Source organism: Lactuca saligna, chromosome 5 (assembly GCF_052625555.1).
Source record: "Lactuca saligna cultivar CGN05327 chromosome 5, ASM5262555v1, whole genome shotgun sequence".
Lineage (NCBI taxonomy): Eukaryota > Viridiplantae > Streptophyta > Magnoliopsida > Asterales > Asteraceae > Lactuca > Lactuca saligna.
Genome location: NC_136421.1, coordinates 222,110,954 through 222,131,497, shown reverse-complemented (window position 1 = coordinate 222,131,497; position 20,544 = coordinate 222,110,954). Strand labels below are relative to the sequence as shown.

General features: G+C 34.0%; 1 protein-coding gene and 1 pseudogene across 2 annotated transcripts; one reads left to right on the top strand and one right to left on the bottom strand.

Moving 5' to 3' along the window:
• Window positions 1-3,052: 3,052 nt before the first annotated feature.
• On the top strand, window positions 3,053-6,702 carry LOC145045117 (UDP-glycosyltransferase 71K1-like; annotated as a pseudogene). Its single transcript, XR_013681771.1, has 2 exons — window positions 3,053-4,633; window positions 6,333-6,702. The product of XR_013681771.1 is annotated as a UDP-glycosyltransferase 71K1-like (transcript).
• An 8,089-nt stretch (window positions 6,703-14,791) lies between these two features.
• LOC145045115 (RING/FYVE/PHD-type zinc finger family protein) lies at window positions 14,792-17,571 on the bottom strand. The gene is made up of 4 exons (XM_078993457.1): window positions 17,413-17,571; window positions 15,489-16,575; window positions 15,211-15,406; window positions 14,792-15,134 (listed from the first exon to the last, which is right to left on the bottom strand). The coding sequence occupies exons 2-4, from the start codon at window positions 16,536-16,538 to the stop codon at window positions 14,950-14,952; spliced, it is 1,431 nt and encodes a 476-aa protein (XP_078849583.1). The 5' UTR covers window positions 16,539-16,575; window positions 17,413-17,571; the 3' UTR covers window positions 14,792-14,949.
• Window positions 17,572-20,544: the final 2,973 nt, after the last annotated feature.

The window sequence follows — 20,544 nt, the reverse complement described above, 5'->3', positions numbered from 1 at the left end:
CCAAATATTAGGGTTTGCATTTGGGCCTGCTATGCCCAGCGTAACCCTGGGTACACCCAGCGTACCTAGGTGAGTCCGCGTCCAAATTAAGCACATGGGTACGCGCAATGTACTCTCTAGTACGCCCAGCGTACTCATTTGCTACAAATTCCAATCAAGGACTAATCTTTACAACTTGACAAAAGAGAAGGGTTAAATAGCTTTACCTGAATTTCGGGATGTTACACAACTTAATAGTTACCCTCTTCACAAAACAAAGAAAGTTGGCATATTATCTATTGATATCATTCACTCAAAGTTACACTTATGTGGTACCATATTTTCTTTTTCTAGCATCTAATATTACTAAATATGATGTTTATATTAACTATGATGCATTTTGGTTTTGTTTCTTTATTTTTAAGTAGGTTGTTGAATTCGCTCGCAAACTTGCTAAGGAGTTTTTCTTCTAACATGATATTGAGTAAGTAGTATTAACTTTTAGCAGGTTATCCCATCTATTGTTGGTTATTAAACATCCTTAGCTACATGTCTTGGAAGCCTTAAAGAACGTATTGACACCACCATAAAAGTCTTCATTAACTCTATACAAGTATTTATGTTGATGTTGATGGTTTTACTAATCCTACTCATGTCAAACAAATTCCATTTGGATGCCACTACTGTTCCTTCGCGACAGATATTTTATATTTTATGTTGTTTAATTTTTATTTACTTGTATTATTTATAATTTTTTGTAATTCCATTACTAGTTAGATTTCTAAGTTGGGTATTCCTACTATTTTTTTTAACATTTCTTTTATTTCTTTTCTTTTTTAAGTTTGAAAGCACAATGGTTTAAAGAATGACTTTATCATTGGATCTGTCAAAATTTAATTTGTGTAAATTCTGTAAATACTATCTTCTCCATACTTAACTTTACTCTAAGTATAGCCAAATATCTTGGAGAATATAAGTGGTGTTCTATCGTGACATACATTCTCTTAGCTTGATTAAGTGTACTCTCGAAGTCACAAAGATTTCTATGTGATACTTAAATGGCAGAAATCAACATAGTTTTTCAATGATCCCATTCATCCAATCATATTTGATTTAAACTTATAAAGTAGTGTATTATTATCTTGTAGTAGATTATGTCATTATGTTTTACTTGGGCCTCATTCCAACAAGACTTACCCTTCATTCCATAATGAATTCAAAATCCAATTATAATACATAATTATTTATATATGTTTAGAAATAAACATCTTGTGTAGCTCTTTCCATAAAGATTATTTATAAACTGATTGTCTCATGTACATTCTCTTAGTTCTTCTAAAGTACCCTTAGAATGTTCTCTTAGTCATCTAGTGACTTAACCATGTATTCAATTAGTATTCTATGACATGCTTACAACATGATTAAATACCATGTTGTATGCATAATATGGCGTAAATGATGAATTCACTTGCCACGCAAATAGAATACAAATCATTTCATATAGTTCAAGCCTATGAGCTATGTATTTTTGAGGCTAGCTCAAAATGGTGCCATATGACAATGCCAAGAATTCTCCAAAAGAATCTTGTGTCTTGATCCCTTTCAAGATACTGCCAATATATGTATAAGGACATGAAATCTTTAACATTCTTTTTATTTATCCCTTATAGATTTTACAATCCAAGAATGTATACTTTCTTTCCTAAGTCTTTCATTTTAGAAACACGTTTTGAGTCAAGGTGAAAAACGACATTGCTTAGTCAGAATGTTATTTCAAATTATTAAGTATGTCTGATTCATACAAGATTACTTTTTTCTTCCTACCTTACAGCCATTACACTTATAGCAACGTACAAACTAAATGATAATGTAGACCTGGCAATTTCAGACACGAATACAAGAATCTGTGAGACACACGACACGACAACACACGAATACGTATTGAAAATTAAGATAAGCCTTATTTCTTATCGTGTAATCATATCGTGTCAAATTTATGGTTGACACGTTTTCATGACACGAATACACGAATTGCCAGGTCTATGATAATGTGGAAATTTACTTTTTCATGAAGTAATTTTCATATTTATGGAAATTTACTTTTTTTATTTATTTTTAATTTTTTTTAGAAAGTACAAACTGAAGGATAACGTGGACACAGGTACACTATCCAACATATAGAAACTTAAAGACCAATGAAAATTTAAAGTTGGTATTTATTTTATCAAACAGATATACTTTAAAATTTTATCCTATTATTTAATCAATATTTATACTATATTTTATTGTGGTTATAGCTTAATTCAATTTATGCAAAATGACACTATAGGCATTAAAAAGGTGCCAACTCCGGGATGGAAGCCTTAGCTGTAGAATATGTGCTCTCATTGGATGATGGTAATTGGAGATGTCCACCTCAGCACCCATATGTAGATTTTGATAGCAATCTGGGTCGGTCATGAAGAATTAAATATCTTGAAATGCCCATGCCAAGTCAGAAAAAATGATTCTTATCATTATTAAAAGTTTTTATTTTTAAATAAAAATATATAATAAAAAAATTAGACCCTATGCAGCTGCCTATTTTGCTCCCCCCCCCCCCCCCCCCCCCCTTCTCAATGTCCTCCATGATAACAGATCTTTTCTTTGAAAATACTATCAGGCAACCTTCTCCCCTCCTGTCCTTGCTCGTGTGCAACCTCAGAATCCAATTTTTCCAACAAGAGTTGCTGATCCAAGATCAAGACCCGCAAAATCTTTTCAACATAATACACCCACTTTTAATGGCTACGACCATTTGCATATTGTAAGCTTTTTTTAAGATTAATTTTATTTTTTTGTTTTAAAAAGTGATAATTCCTGCTAGTTTGGATGAAAGAATGGTTAATAGATCTTTATTTAAATATATATTTTTAAATAACAATAGTTATAACTTATAAATGAAATATTTTAACAATAATGTAACAGCACGTCATTTTTCTTTTCTTTTTTTATTTTTTCTTGGGCCAAAAGGCCCACTTACAAAAGAATCGGTAAACATACCCAATTTTTAAGAAATAAACTGGTGTATTCATTATAAAAATGCTACTTGTGTAATACCAATTAAGTTGAATAACTCATCGTTCTAGATTCAGATCGGACTTTGATCAGCTTCAGATAACAGCTATGAAGAAGTTGGAGCTTGTTTTCATACCTATACCTGGTTATGGTCACCTAAAATCAGCCATAGAACTTGCAAAGTGTTTGGTCGATCGAGATGAAAGATTATCCATCACAGTTCTTGTTATCAGTAATCCCGCTCAAACTGATATTGATTGGTACACAAAATCGCTTGCTGCTTCTAATGCCCGAATAAAATACACCACAATTCATCCCACCGACCCTCTTCCTCAAGGACCTCAACCCTCTTCCTCTTCGCCTATATCCTTAGAAAAGCTTGCTACCCTCTTCATCGAGAGCCATAAATCTCAAGTTGAACAAGCGGTCAAGGAGTTGGTATCAGATGAGTCCACACATCTACTTGGATTTGTCCTTGATATGTTCTGCAGTTGTATGATCGATGTAGCCAACAAATTCAACGTCCCTTCATACATCTTCTTTACATCAAACACAGCTTTTCTTGGATTCCTCCTCCACCTCCCGATCCGCCACAACCAAGTCGGTTTCGGTTTTAACCCATCGGATCCTGACTCACTTATCCCAAGTTACCAGAATCATGTTCCAGTAAATGTGCTTCCTGGTGCTGTATTTGACAAAACTGGTGGTGGGTATGAAACTTCCCTTTATCTTGGTACAAAGTTCCAGGAATGCAAAGGATTTATAGTAAATTCATACGTTGAGCTCGAACCATACGCTGTTAATTCAATGGTAGCCCAACCGTCTGTATACCCGGTTGGACCTTTGCTTGACCATAATATCTCAACTGGATCGATTGAGATCAAAAACTGGCTCGACAAACAACCTTCGAAGTCGGTTCTCTTCCTGTGCTTCGGGAGTATGGGGAGCTTTAAGCAGCCGCAGATAGAGCAGATCGCTATTGCTCTCGAGAGGAGTGGCCACCGGTTCTTGTGGTCGATTCGCCAGCCATCACCAGCCATGCATGGAGCTCCAAGTGACTACACGAGCTATGAAAAGGTTATGCCGGATGGGTTTTTCGGTAGAGTGAAAGATAGAGGAATGGTTTGTGGTTGGGCCCCACAAATCCAAGTGCTTGCACATGGAGCTGTTAGAGGCTTTGTCTCTCACTGTGGATGGAACTCCATCTTGGAGAGCCTGTGGTATGGGGTCCCTATTGCAACTTGGCCATTGAATTCAGAACAACAACTGAATGCTTTTTTGGTTGCGAGGGAGTTGGGATTGGCTGTGGAGTTGAGTTTGACATACAGAAGCAGTGGGACCGAGTTGGTGATGGCAGATCAGATAGAGCGAGCCATAAATTGCTTGATGGACGACACGAACCCGGTGAGAGAGAGAGAGTGGAGACGATAAGTCTGAAAAGCAGGAAGGCTTTGATAAATGGTGGATCTTCGTTTGTTACACTCGGTAAATTGGTTGATGACATGTTACAAAACATAGGGGCAGAGTAACAAGGCTGTTGAGAAGTAGACCACCAACTTCTTGTCTTTGTAATAAATGATACTTATACAAACTATTGGTGAGTATCAACATCCATTTACCCACAGTTATTGCACCTATGACTTTTGAATTTGAAAGTTTTTTTTTTTTTAAAGAAAAAAAAAAGTCTATGGCAATGTGATAATGTTTAACGGTTGTGATAAAGATGTATATGTGGATTTCCACATATATAACTGTGTCGTCAACCAGGGCTGTGTAAAACCAGATATATCCGGAGTTTCGAATATTCTAAATTTCGAGTACTGGATTTAGGTATCAGAAAATCAATCCTTATATATATATTTTTTATGGTTTAATAAGTTTCTTGTGTTTACAACCAACTAACATTAAAACAATATAAATTGAAAAGATATTATCATAAATTATATATACATAAAAAATAATAAAAAATAATAAAAAAAAACATTACCGCATGCTAAAATGAAACAAACTCACCAGGCTGAACACAACTATTGATACTAAGAGCAACTTCAACTTTAACATTATATTCTATATTATTTTATGTAAATTTTACACCAAAACATTTTTCAATTCCAACCAAACACTAAACACTTACACCAAAAATATATTTTAATATTATAATAACATTATCATTATATTATTTCTTATAACTATATTTATTATCTAAATTAATAATAGAAAATTTAATTAAATAGTTTTACAAAATTATATATTATATATTATATATCATATTAAAACCTATTGTGCTTATAAACAGTATACTTTACCCGTTTCAAATTATAACCACATTAATTTGTATCCACTCTTTCGTCCTTCTAAATTTTCAACATCCGTCTTCCCGAAATCGTTTATTCACAAAGCCAATTTCATATGTCTCTCCAAAATCTTTGAACTTCATCCTTCTTCCTTTCTGATTGCCTGCGTTTGACGCTTACGGCTTCTTTTCTTCCAAGAATGTAGGGCTTCAATTCCATCTCTTCTGATTCCTAAGGTATTTCAAATGCAATCGGTATATCTCTCTCATACGCACACACTAAGCATACTTCTGAAATAATCTGTCGAAATTTCTTTTTCTGATCGGGGGCTCTTTTCTTTCTCTCTGAATTTTACAAAAGTAACGACAAAGATGGTTTCTTCATATGTAATTTTTGGCAACCATATGGACTTACTCTTTCGCTTTCACCATTCGTGTAAGAAACTTGATAAATAGACATTTCTCAGAGTTAATTTCTGTTTCTCAAATTTAAAGCAATTTATGCATATTTTTCATAATTTTTTAGGGATATCTTTAGTAAATCGATTTTACTTTTTTGTTATTGGGTGTAAAGGAGCTTTTTACACGTATGGATGTAGACTTCTCGCTTAATGATTAAAACTGCAAGTTGTGGGATTCCTGTCTTGTAAGCAACATGCTTACTTGAATTGACTCGAATTTGATTCTTTATTATGTCCTGTTTGTTTTCAAGCTTAGAATAGCGCGGGAGAGCAAGAAATCTGGTATGCTGAACCTCCACATAGTTTCATAATTCCTTCTCTTGATAAGAATTGATCTTCACTTTCCGTCAATGTTGCCAAACCTAATTACCTTTTTATTTTTGCATAGGCTTCTTGTGCTTTGCTAGGCAAAAGAGAGTGATATTTTGCATTTTCAAATATGATGGCGAATTTCTGTTTGATTGCCAATTGAGAGTAAGCGCAAATGTGAATTTCTGACTATATGTTTACCCAAAATAGTGTTTTTTTTTTTTTTTTTTTAGGAGTGAGGGGATTCATGGAGGCGAAAGAGTTTGGTGTTCTGGATACAGTCAAATTAATGTGTTGGTGTCGGAAAAACACATGCTTGGGAGTTAGAAGAGAATACACAATGTTGAATGCTATTAAAGGATCATATGAATATCATATGAATATGAAGTAATGATCTGATATTTTTGTCACATAACCTTGGTGTGCTTGTAGACAGAAACAGTTTCAAGAAGGCAGAATCTGTTGGTATGAGCTTCGCTCAACAGCTGTCATTCAGAAACCGTATGCTATTTCACTTTTACCAAAATATATTGATGTTCTCAACTATCTACGCCACCAAATTGAATACTATTTTCTTAATTACTTTCTATGCATTCTATTCCACCTGAATCTTTCAGACATGGTCTTTAAGTGCCCTTACCTACTAATACAAACTATTGATATATAAGTTGTTGAGTCATGTATTGTCTTGGCTGTTTCATCCAACATGAGTTGCACCAGACTTGAATTTTTGATGTGAGTAAAGAGTGCATGGCATGTATTTGAGAGGATGGTCATAAAAGTCTTTCTTTCTTTATTTTATTTTTCTTAGAAAAAACATATAAAAAATTAATGAAAATAAAAACTTATAATTGGGGGAACCTCTGTTAGGTTACAGTTTTAACTCATGGAAGATTTTGATATTGTTTTGGATTTGGTTTATGTTTAGTTTTTCAAATTTTAGTTGAAAACATATGATTTAAGTGTTTGTTGAGAGGAATTTGGAAAAGATATAAGAGATGTGAAAACCATGAAAAAATCAAACTCACTTATCACTCTTTTCCCTGACAACTTGCAGATTTTTGTTGATAAAAATCCAGATATTATGACCCCTACATGTTTTCACATTTGATATGCATATGCATGATGTATCATATTCTATTCAGGTACATACATGAAACCGTTAATATGTTTGTCTTCATTACATTCAAAATATATCAAAACAAATTGTAAAAAACCAATAGAAAAATTGACCCACATGCTGAATAATTTTAAAACTAAAATAGCATGTTACTGACTATATGTTTAAGTTTATTACAAAATAAGTTTTTATTATCTTGAATTCTTTTTATTTCCATAATATCCTTACAATTATAAAATATAATATATGTATAATTATAATGAATCGGTTTAGTGTAATGAAACATCGCAACATTTGGATCCAAATAAAAGAATTTATTGAATAAAATAATAAGATATGTTACAAAAGTTTTTGTGCAGGATTAAAGCAGGGCCGTATATGCTGGCCAAATTTTATGTCCTCAAAAACAATTTATGACAGGAGTCGTTATAATGGCGCGAACCCAAAATATTTTTAAGCAATGTCATAATAAATTATATATAATAAATAAAAGTTCGATTAAAAAATATAACGATTTTTACAACTTAAAGAAAATAACAAGATGAAAAATTAACATTAACAAATTAGGAGCAAGGAAGGTGTGGGAATCAAAAATCTACCTCAGTTGGCATCATTTGAAGGTATCAAGTCGCCACATTTACTTCATTTTCCTCCTAGACCTCATTTGGTTGAGATTTAGGGATTTTATGGCATATTTGAGAGGATAATGTGGGGTATGAGCTAGGTCTGAAGTTGTAACTTCAGATCTGGACCTTTCTTAGGTTCTAGAGTCAAAAAGTTATGGACTTGGCCATGTATGAAACCTTCCTTGAGTATAAAACCCCATTGTAGGCTTGGATTTGTCACTTAGAGCCTTTGTAGCCATGCATGCACGTAGAGTTTGTAGCTTTACGTGAAATGCATGCCTTAGAAGCTTGGATCTGTAATTTGGAGCCATTGCATGGCTTAAAAAGAGTCTGTATGGCTTATGGACTGAAGGAACTCGGCGAGTCGCAAGGTCGACTTGGCAAGTCATATGAAGATATGCTTGGACTCAAAGAGTTGGATGAACAAATCGGTGAGTCCAATGAAGATTTCCATAGAACTCAACGAGTGGTATGAACCACTCGGCGAGTCGGATGAGTTTTCCCCAATTGATGTATGCGGGTGTAACAGTCGAGTTGCAAGAAGGAAAACTCAATGAGTGGCCATAGTGTTCGATCGTAAACTAAAGGAACTCGACGAGTCACCTCGTGACTCGGTGAGTGGACAAGTATTTCATGGAACTCGGCGATTAGTCGAGGGTACTCGGCGAGTTAAGGTCAACATGGACTGTTGACCTTGACTGATGACTTTGATTTTTGACCAGGGTTTTGTTACTTGACTTTTGGGGTACCTTGAAAGGTTGGTAACTTATGAGTATGATCATGCTATGGTATCAGGTGGTGGAGTTTAGGGCGGTGATCCGAGGGTTGAAGTTAATCTACCAAGTCGACATCTGCAAGGTGATTTATCCTTACTATATCAATAGGGTCTAAGGCACCAAGTCCGGCCCTTTAGTTGTTATTGTTATGGTATGCTACCTATGGTTATGATCTGTTATATCAGAATTAGGATAGACAGTATGTTATGCTCTTATGATCCGTAAGGATTGGTATGATAGTGACCTGCTAGGTCGATGCTCTAGTTATGAGAGGTTGCTATGATTGATGATCAGTGAGATAGATATGTTTGTGTTTATATATGTCAGTACATGCTAGTTATGCGCACATGGTTATTTGCTTGTTGTTTGAGTTGAGGCGGTCCTGCTTTGTGCTGAAGGCCAACACACCCTATGAGAGGTCCGGGGAGACTGTAGGCCCACGTGGCGGTCCAGTTATGCCGAAGGCTCGGGGCATATTCAGTTAGACTGTAGGCTCTGCAGGGCGGTCTAGTCAGGCCGATGGCCCAGTATGCATGTTGTTGATTGTATGTTATTGATATGGTATTATCGGTGTGGTGTTGGTATTTTGGGGGTAGCTCACTAAGCCATTGGGCTTACAGTTTCAGTTTATTGTTTCAGGTACTTCATGAGATCATGGCAAGTCGAAGGCATGACCGTATCGCTCCTCATCCTTTTGATCTAGTTATTGGGACACTCTGATGAATAATGATTTGAAAACATTTTGTAAACAAATACTATTTGCTTTTATCTATGATTGAAAAAGTTTAAATTTGGCGTAAAATTTTTGGATGTTACAGATTCAAAGGCTTAGATGTCACAATCAAGCTTGTCAACCTTCAATAAGGCCTAAACATTACTCTCTCAAAGCCCCAAAGTCTTCATATAATCGATTTACGACCCACAAGTCCTGAATTACAAAATGATTCAAATAGGGTGCTATAAAAGAATTAGAAACTTCAATCGTAATTCAATGATTCAACGATTCCACATTGCCTAATCGCCAGCCTCGAGCCCTCACTAGTATGAATATGTTTCATGATATAAGATATCATAGGGTCCAGTTGTAAGAACTTTATTATAACTATTGGAATGATGTTTTAATATTTTAAGGCCTACAACCCGACCCACCACCAATAATAGTTTTTTTACTTTTTCATTTTTTTCAGTTTCATTTATGTAAGGAACCATATGGTTTTTGATTCTAAATTTGCCACTGTCGTCATCTACCAACTTTTTGAAGGAAGAAGAAGAAGAAGTTGTGATGAGTTTAGAAAGCAACTTCTTTAAGGATGAGAGAGTTTTGGTGGATTTGGTTGCAGTTTAGGATGGTTCATTTTTGTTCCTTGATGATATTACCATCATTGTTTGACAAACTAATAACTTTACAGCTTCCGTGGCCACATGGAGATATTTATAAAGATTAAGAGATTTAGTGAGATAGATAAATCTAAATTTAAACATATAGTATTATCCACTTCATTTTGGTTTACATAAATATAGTCAAACTCATCAAACTGTTACCTACAAAACTAGGTGAACACAGAAAAAACATCACTTGGTTGTGTTCTTTAACTTGAACATAGAAAAGGCGTGCAAATGTAAACACTTGAAATGTAAGAGCATAAAAACTATCAGAAACACATTGGGCTAATTTAAGCAATTAGGGTACGTTTTTTTAAGCAACTCCTAGTCAATTTCACTAAGTAAAACTTTCAAAAAGATAAATGGTAGACCAATGGAACACCAATCACAACCAGTGCCAAGTTTTCTCCTTAAGATATAATTAAGTGCCAAGTTTTAACAAGTATATTCAACTATGTTTGGATCTTTAGGAGAAAACAATTTACATAATGGTAATATGTATACATAGAACATTATTAACAGGACACCATTCAGAAAGCTAAAATTGAAGTTTAGAATAAAGATCTTCTAAAGCAACATACAATGGTTCAACAGCCTTTGGCTTCTCCACAGCCCCAAGAAGTATATCCATCCTTGTTGCAAATACGGATCCCCATCAAACTGTAGATTAGTATCCATCCTCGTTGCAACAACATTCCCTTCCAATGACACTCCAACAAACACACCTAAATAATCACAAATATCACTCCGCGTTTATTTAAAATAACACAATGAAATAATAAACTATATACCTTTACTAGAACTATAAGTATATCACATTCCAAATCCTCTATCACCAGTTCTCGCATCAGCTTCTAAAACCCTCCCAACAGGTCCCACAGCAACACTACAACCAACTCAAATAGATAAATGCATAAATTATAAAGTCCTTAAGTTCACCCAAACCTACAAAAAGAAAAATAATAATTAAGTGGTCATATTTTGGAAGTTTGTATGACAATAAGATCCCATTGAAACTAAAGGGGAAAAAATTATATGGTGGCTATAAGACTTGTTTTATTGTATGGATTTGAATGTTGGTTGATTAAAAAAGAACATGAAAAGAAGATACAAGTTGTAGAAATGAGGATGTTGTGATTGACATATGGTATAACACTGTTAGAAAGAATATTGAACACGACAATTAGGCCAAAGGGAGTGATGTCGACTGCACCAAGCTCCACCTCAACTCCGACTAAGGAAAGAAGGAAAGAAGAAGATAGGAAGGAGTTGGTGCCAAGTGGAGAAGAAAATATGGAGAATAAAGGGGGAAGAAGGAAAACAAGATAGGGCTCGACATGTGGTCACCGAGTATGGCCACCAAACTCGACATGTCGAGTTGGTGGCACAGTGAATAGCGATGACACATCAGATGTGTCAAGCTTTAGTGAGCTCCACTCCGTTAAGCCTTAGTGAGTTATTGGGGGTGACACCAATCATAGGTAAGCTTCTCTCTCTCTTATCTTCCCTCTCACATATGTCTCTTTGTATCTCCCTCGCTGCATTATATTGATGGTAAACATCATGATATGACTTTTTGATGATTATTTCCTTATTTGTTAGGATAATTATTTTTTTTCTTTTATAATTTAGAGTCCTGACTAATCTTCATCTAAGATGATTATCCTTAGACCTCTGACTACCATCTAGCGATTTTCAAAGCCTTGGATGTTGATATCAATAATACTTTTTTGAAGGAGAGACTTATTTCATACTAAAAATATATTAGTAATAAATTCTAACCTATGAAAAATCAAATGAAAAATAAAATGTCAACAAATAGGTTATTGCGAATAATCGTGATGTTCTACAGATTTCGGTTGAATCAATGTAAACCGTTATTCAATGTACTTTATTCATAATTTTTCTTTGCTAAAAACACTAGAAATAGTATTGATAAAATCATTTTGGGTTGTTATCTCACAAAAACTTAAATCTAACATTTCTCGATACGACACGACACGACACGAAATAAACGGGTTTGGATTGAATTTTTCAACCCGTCAACTCGCTAACCCCCCAACTTTTTTATTAAACATGTCATAAATGGGCTTTTCAAAAAACATATAGGTTGACCCGCACCCCGTTTAGAATTTTAATAAAAAAAATTATATATTTTTTAAATGTATTAAGTATTCAAGGTTCTAAAAAGCTCGACATGGCTCTATCATGACTCCAAGGCTTGTACCTACCGCCAAACTTTACCAAAATGCCGTCTTAACTCATATATATGTATAAAAATGAATAATAGTTAAAACTATATATATAAAAATATTAATTATATACAAAATATTTGTCTTATGTCACGCCTTACAAACGGTATGGCTCGCCAATGCTTAGAAAAACTTGAGGTTTGACATTGTCGTCAAGTCACGTCTTACGTTATTTAAAACATTGAGTATTATTCGTAGGAATGTAGGATTAATGTTTGTATTTATGTTTGTATTAAAATGGCTATTACATTAACAATTGAAATTATTTGTGTTTATATTAATATTTTGGTTTGAACATGTTTTCATAAATGTTTTTAATTTTTATTTGCATCTAGAATTTATTCATGTTTAATTATCTATTTTATTCATAGACTCTGACCCACAAATCCAAATCTGATCTATGAACTCTCCAACTTGTGAATCCGTATACATAAGTGGATTGACGGGTCATATATGAGTTTATGTTCAAAACACATCAACTCGTGACCCGCCAATTTGTGACCTGTATAGTTAAATTGGTCATGCTCAAGTTGGTGTATTTTAACCTACTAATCCATGACTCACCAACCCGAACATGACACAATTGTCAGACCTACAAAAACTCTAGATTTTGATGAAAAATAAATGAGATTCACCTTTGAAAAGTCCAGATTTTAGAACTTTTTATCTTTATAAAAAACGGTTGTGAAAATTTAAAAAAGCCTTTTTTAAACCTAATCTTTTTCAATGAGCTTGTTAATTACAAACTCTTGCCATGAAAATTTTGAACATGGGTTTTCAATCAACTATAAAAAGACCAACTTGTACAAAAGTCCTTAAAAAACAAATGGACAACTTATTTGAATGTTGCCTACATCACTAGGTGAAGCCATTAAAAATAGATTGATAACAAGTCGAACATTCTCTCAGTCTTGAGAAACCAAACTTGAACAAAGAAATAACTTGCAGGGATAATGACTTAGAAGGGTAACTACTTCTTATCCATGTTCACATATTGGCAATTTCTTCTTTTTTATACATAATAAAGCAACTGACTTGTTTTAACTGTTTAAATTATACCAATATTACCGGCTAATACATGTTTTAACCGGTAACTCAAAGGGAAAATGACTACGGAGGGTAACTACCTCTTATCCGTGTTCACGTATTGGCAACTTCTTATTTTTTGTACATAAGAAAGAAACTAACTTGTTTTAACTGTGTAACATCCCAAAAATCATGACCAAAAATTTCGTTTTTAATTTAATACTAAAACCATAATTGTCAAACCATTATTTTAATACTCCAGCATCGGGCTTCGCCCGACATCAGGCCATGTCTAGCATCGAGCCCTGCTCGGTATACAGATTTGTCTCTCTTAGGCTCCGCCTATCTCCGGGCCCGCCCACTAAACACATACAATCATCTAACATGCTAACACATAAAGAAGCATACTCTATTGTATCCCTATCTTAAGAAACATACTCTGCTAATAATGAGATACAGAACTTCGTCCGTACTCAGCTAGTTCCAGCCAGGGCTTCAGCAGTGCAAGGTGAGTCTCCTCACTGTGTGAATGGGTCTAAGGCCATAATGCTAGCCCATGTAGTCTATGAGTAGGAAGACTCGGGGGTTAGCTATAGGCATTGTTTGCTAGTATGTTATTCCAGACCAAGGTCTGATGTCGGGCGGGTGCCTGAGGAATGTTTTCATGTTAGATTATACTTGTTGTATATATCTGATACTTGTATGTGTCTGGTAAAGAGGTGAGTGTGGGCGAGCTCCCGTATCTCATCACTAGATGAGTACGAACGATGTTCTGTATCTCATTATTACCAGAGTATGTTTCTTAGGACAGGGATACAGTAGAGTATGTTTTTTTATGTGTTAGCATGTTATAGGATTGTATGTGTTTAGCGGGCGGGCCCTGGAGACAGGCGGGGCCTAAGAGAGACATCTGTATACCGAGCGGGGCTCGATGTCACGTGGGGCCTGATGTCGGACGGGGCCCGATGTCGGAGTATTAAATTAATGGTTTGACAATTATGGTTTTAGTATTAAATTAAAAAGAAATTTTTTGGTCATGATTTTTGGGATGTTACACAGTTAAAACAAGTTAGTTGCTTTCTTATGTACAAAAAATAAGAAGTTGTCAATATGTGAACACGGATAAGAGGTAGTTACCCTCCTAAGTCATTTTCCCTTTGAGTTATTGGTATAATTTAAATAGTTAAAACAAGTTAATTGCTTTATTATGTACAAAAAAGAAGAAGTTGCTAATATGTAAACACGCATAAGAGGTAGTTACCTCTTAAGTCATTTTCCCTAACTTGCAATATAAACACTTAGAGAATTCCAAGTACACAATGCAAGAAACACATTAGGGTAACGTAAGCAATAATAATTTCCATAAGATGGAGTTTTTAACCAATCACAACCATCTCAAAACGACATGTTTTAAACCCACAAGTAACTAATCAAAACCAATGCTTCCACCACAAACCACATTTAAAATTAGCACTCTGTAAATCTCCAGTTTCACAAATAAACATGACATAATTGCAATTTGCAAGCATGTATTTCCTTAAATCATAAAATGTCAAGTTGTAACAAGTAGTTTCAAGTTTCAACTAAGTTTGGATCTTTGGGATGAAGAGATTTTATACACCAGAAATATGAAATATGTACATATAGATCATTAACAAGGTCCAACATCAACACTGAAGTTTAGAGTAAAGAACTTCAAGCGCATCATACAATGGTTCAGCAGCCTTGGGCCTCTCCACAGTTCCAAGAAGTATATCACTCGTTGTCAAATACGGATCCCCATAAAACTGTAGATTAGCATCCATCCTTGTTGCAACAACATTCCCTTCCAATGACACTCCAACAAATGCACCTAAAATCATCACATCACTTCTCAATCAAACTCCACATTTACATAAAATAACACAATGAAACAATAAACTAAATACCTTTGCTACAACTATAAGTATAACACATTCCAGATCCTCTATCACCCGCTCTCACATCAGCTTCCAAAACCCTCCCAACGGGTCCCGCTGCAGCACTACAACCAGCTCCAAGAGAAAAATGCATTCGCGAACAGAACGTTTTCACAGCTTTAAAATCATGAAGCACAATTATAAAGTCCATAAGTTCCCCCCCAACCTACATAAACAAAAATAAATAAACAAATCGCACGTTGGACGTTTGGATCAAATCATAGTTAGTTAAATTTATATAATTATACCTGTGGGCCCCACCCTAGGCCACCTGAAACAATAGCAGAAGGTGCAGACCATGAACCATCTGACCTTCGAGCCAAAACCAAACCAGTACCAATCTTGTAAGTAACCAAAACTCCAACTTTAGCAACAGTTAAAATAGCAAGACCTTTAGCACCCTTCATAACTGCAGCAGGAATAGATCTTTCCGGATTTACCCTCGCAGCATTACAGTAACCCCTCAAAGTACTTGAGGACTTATATATCTCATGCTCCATGGAAACCCCAACCGGAAGATTCAACCATCCACGCGTACAAGTCCAGTCCACGACATCATGTTTCGCCACCTGGACCGCATTGCTGATTGTATTAATCAACACGCCTTGTAAAGGATCCAGCATGTCATAACACGTGTCACATACTCTTTGGGGATTTCTCTCTCTGAATTTAACAGGTAACAAGCATCTTCCCTTTGAACATGCTCTACAGAATATGCCACCACAGAATCGACAATGGTGTCTGCCACGTGTGAGGGCTGTGAAAGGGGCATTGCATTGCATGCAGACGGAAGCTGAGCTGTCACGAAGCCATTCCGGTGGTTCGGATTCCAAGACTTCTTTGTAAGCGGAATAGTTGATTCCGGTTGGTTCTAAGAGAGGTGGGGCGCTCGGAATGTAAACGGATGGATGAATGTAAGTGTCTCCGTTTGTTTCGGAACCCATGAATGAAACATCGGAATTGGGAGTGTTTTCGGTTGTGTCTTTGTTTCGACCAGTGACAATTGCTACTATTCCAGTTAATACGTTTTTTAAGTTTACTTCAGGGGTAGTTTGGTCAATGGATTTTTGATATTCATCACCGGATTCGTAGTAATCTTCATCGATGAAATCTTCAGAGTCGTGGGAGAGGTCGTATGGGTGGTCTTGTTTTGTGGACCTTGTGGGCTGATGGAGGGTAGTTTGGTCTTTTGGAACAGCCCACATGGAATCAGCATAGTTGTCGATGAAGGGATTTTTGTTGTCCATGTCAGCGGTTGGATATGAAGAACGTGGAAATTTTTGTTCAATTGTTGCCATGATATTGCTACATGTACCTAACTCTTGATAGATCAAACTGCATTATGAATAAGAAATCAGATACAAGTATATCAAGAAAATACTAATATGGAAGTAAGAATGCTAACAGCTATGTAAAAATGTAAAAGATATTGGTATTAAAACATATATGCACGAAAGATGAAGGGTTTCTTTCCAGTCTGATCTTTATTGAACAATTTGTAAAAAAAAACATGTAACCGATGATATTGAAGTAATCATTAAGTTTTAGAACTATAAAATTCTCAACATCATTGGGAACTTGAGTCATTGATTAGAAATTTAGGATTTAGGGTTCAGAAAGGACACTGGGGCATCCACCCTAACATAAGCATATCCATGACAAACAAAGGCAGGAACGACAAACAAGGGGAGGATATTAAGAACATTCAACGCAAAGAAGACGGGAACACATTAATCCAAGTAAGGCACATGCCTAATATATTCATATGTTATGTCTTTCTCGACTGAAAACAAAGAGGCATCCGCCAACACTGATACACGTCCGACTGGTGTAATTGGAGCTTGATTTCATTCACAGAGTTAATTACTTGTTTTCAATCAAAAGTTTTCTTTCTCGATTGGAAAAAACACGAATCAAAACTCTAAAGGTGTAGTAGACATCAAATTTTGCAATAATTCAAAAACCAGGCATAGATAAGATGAAAAGCATAATTCGCATAGTTAGGGAAACAATAGAAGAAATCCAAATATTGGTGATACCGTTCGTCGAGAAATTCGGCGAGGAATTCTAACCTATCAAGGGTTTTATTAACCCCGAAAGAAACCCAAATATTAGCTTCAAAGACCTGATCTTTTACAGAGGAATCGATATTCAGAGATGATCGGAAATTACCTCAAATCTGTTTGCGGCAAACAATGGATTTTGCTTGTTGGTTTGTGGAAAGGCCGTGAGCGGATGATGACTTCTATCTTAGGTGTTCGTGATACGTTTGTTTGCAGTCGCTCTAACGTTTCCTCTTCTGCCACAATTTTATCATCAAAACAGATTGTACGCCGATTGTCGCAATATTTATTAGATGCAAGTTTACATAAATGGCCCCTCGACTGTGTTATAACTGACAACTATAAGCTACTTTTTTGTTTTGCTTAATTCCATTTTTTTTTTTTGTATAGCACACTTCACCATGTCATATCAACCAAAAAAAACCAGCAAACGCGTACAGAATAAAAAAAAAAAAAAACAATGAATTAACAAATTGCATAAATATTGGATATGAGCACAACCAAAACCAAAACCGAAACCGAAATAGAAATCCTAAAAATCAATAAAACTAAAACCGAATCCAAACCGTTGGGTTTGTATTTAAATTTTAAAAACTGAATTTTTCGGTTTGGATCAGGTTTGCCGATCTAAACCGACCCATTGAAACCGACCCAACCCAACGGTTTATAAACTGATGTAAACCCAACCCGACCCGACCCAACTATTTGTATGTTACTTTGATTTTCATATTTTGGTTATAAGCTTCAAAACTGGGTAGTTTTAATATTTCTTTGAATAATGTAATTGATTTTGGTGTTTTTTGGTTGTTTTAGATGACTTGAAAATATTTTGAATTAATTTTTTATTTATTTACATTTACTGAAAAATGGGTTTAAACCCAAAACCCGGGTTGAACCCATAAACCGAGAAACCGACCCTAGAAACCGAAAAACTGAATCCATTGGTTCTAAAGCAGAAATATACAGGTTGGGTTCGAGTTTACACCAAAACTGACCTAATCGGGGTCATGTTCACCCCTAATAAAAATTATGCAATAAATTTGAATTTCTCTCTCTCTCTATATATATATATATATATATATATATATATATATATATATATATATATATATATATATATATATATATATATATATATATATATATATATATATATAACAAACTTTAAAATAAAGGTTGAAAAAATGATCCTACAATCCTAAAAAAGTTAGTGATCATAATAGATTGAACCTCTCTCTCTTTCTTTCTCTTTCTCTTTTCTCTCTCTCTCTCTCTCTCTCTCTCTATATATATATATATATATATATATATATATATATATATATATATATATACATACTAGCCGTCTATCCGCGCAAAGTGGCGGGCGGCGAATAATTTGATCTCGTTAAAGTTAAAACCATTTTGCGTTCACTTCGAGAAATGAATATTAAATGACATCTATTTTTCAAAAGTATTATCATACCATATTAAGGGGGTGTTTGGCTAAGCTTTTTTAAAACAATTTATTAGGTTTCACATCACTATAAGTTAAAAAAAGTGTTTAACTTATTCCGGTGGGAAACCTCTAATACGTCATTTTTTTCATAAGTTACCATACACTTACTTATTAACTTATAAGATAATAAACTAATAAGCAATAAGCTTTTTTGCCAAACACCCCCTAAATTGTTATTACTTCCATTTATACATACCCAAACCACTTGTACTGTTTATCGTCCTCTTTTTTTTTCGTTTTCCTTACTTCCTTTATTAATTTAATGTCCTACTAAGTAAAATGCTAAAATATATAAATAATAGTTTATAAAAATAAACCTTTAGAATATCAGGTGTTGTAATTCAAAAGTCGATAAATAGACCTTTTAGAAGGCCAAAATACTCAGGTGTCAACTTGTTTATTGTGATTTTAAACCAAGTTTGGTCACAAATTAAAACATTTTCAATGATGGTATGTAATTCAAGGATTCATATTGATTTAGGTTCTTGAAACCTTAAAATATTGAACAAAATCTATATAGAACCTTATAATAAGGACAATAATCACCGTAATCAGGAAGTATTATAAGGACCAATGATGAAAAATGTTTTATTTTTAAACTAAACAAGATGAAAAATATACAAACTACCTTAATCATGTCAAATCTTGTGTTTAACCATTCTTTATTGCAAAAGTAAGATGTCAAAATATACAAACTAATGATAATACAATGCTCTAACTGGTCCTCTTGGTTGAGTTCTTTGAACCTGGAAAGCCAACACATTAAAGAAATATAGTAAAAACCTTTTTAGGAACAAACCTGATATAATAAAGTCTTCACCCAATATATTTATAAGATAAAAATACAAAAAGTTAAAAATGGTGACATCAATTACAAGTAAGGATTAAAATAAAAACTTGTTAAGAAAGAGCCATCTGCAGGAGGGATATTTGAATCAACATGTATTTTCTGATGGTTTCAAATTTTGAATTATCCGAAATTCAGGGAAGGAGATAAAATGTGTTGATAAATATAAGGATTCAAAACACAGGTTAAAATTTAATATTATTTTATTGGTGACTACTTGTACTATTAACTTAATGATTAGAACGTCTTAAAAAAATAATATTATTATATTCAATCTATTTTTAGAAATAGTAAGATTTCTTTTATAAGATACTATATATATATATATATATATATATATATATATATATATATATATATATATATATATATATATATATATATATATATAAATTCATCATTTTTTTAAACCCCTTTCTATATTAACCGTTCGACCTGTAACATGTGCATCACATGCAAATTATTTGCAAAAACATTTTTTTAGAGTTTATTTTTTACCGTAAAAATAATTAAAAATATTTAAATTCATCATTTTTTAACATCTACCCATACTTATATTTGTTTTTTTATATATAACGTAAAATGTGCACCATATGCACATATGTGCACAAAAGCAGGAAAAACATTTGTTTTGATTTTTTTTTTCAAAAAATTACTTACTATAGCAGTGTCCTAACTTATTAAGATTTTTTCATCTGTAAACTTGGTAATTGGTAAATCCGTAAATGATTTTTTTTTAATTTCATTTATAGCAACATGAAACCTAGATAATAACTAAAAAGAATAGAAAGTTGAATAAAAATTACCGGATACAAAAATTAAAATAAAAACCGTTAAAAATTTTCAAACTTTACTCATAAATAATACTCATTTATTTAATCATCAAATGTCAATTA

Bases quoted from the DNA above. Each gene is read 5' to 3' on its own strand.
- LOC145045115 (XM_078993457.1), bottom strand. From the start codon at position 16,538: ATGGCAACAATTGAACAAAAATTTCCACGTTCTTCATATCCAACCGCT. The intron at 15,407-15,488 runs GTATAATTATAT...TTGTTTATGTAG, and splicing joins GCCTAGGGTGGGGCCCACAG to GTTGGGGGGGAACTTATGGA. The intron at 15,135-15,210 runs GTATTTAGTTTA...TGATGATTTTAG, and splicing joins TACTTATAGTTGTAGCAAAG to GTGCATTTGTTGGAGTGTCA.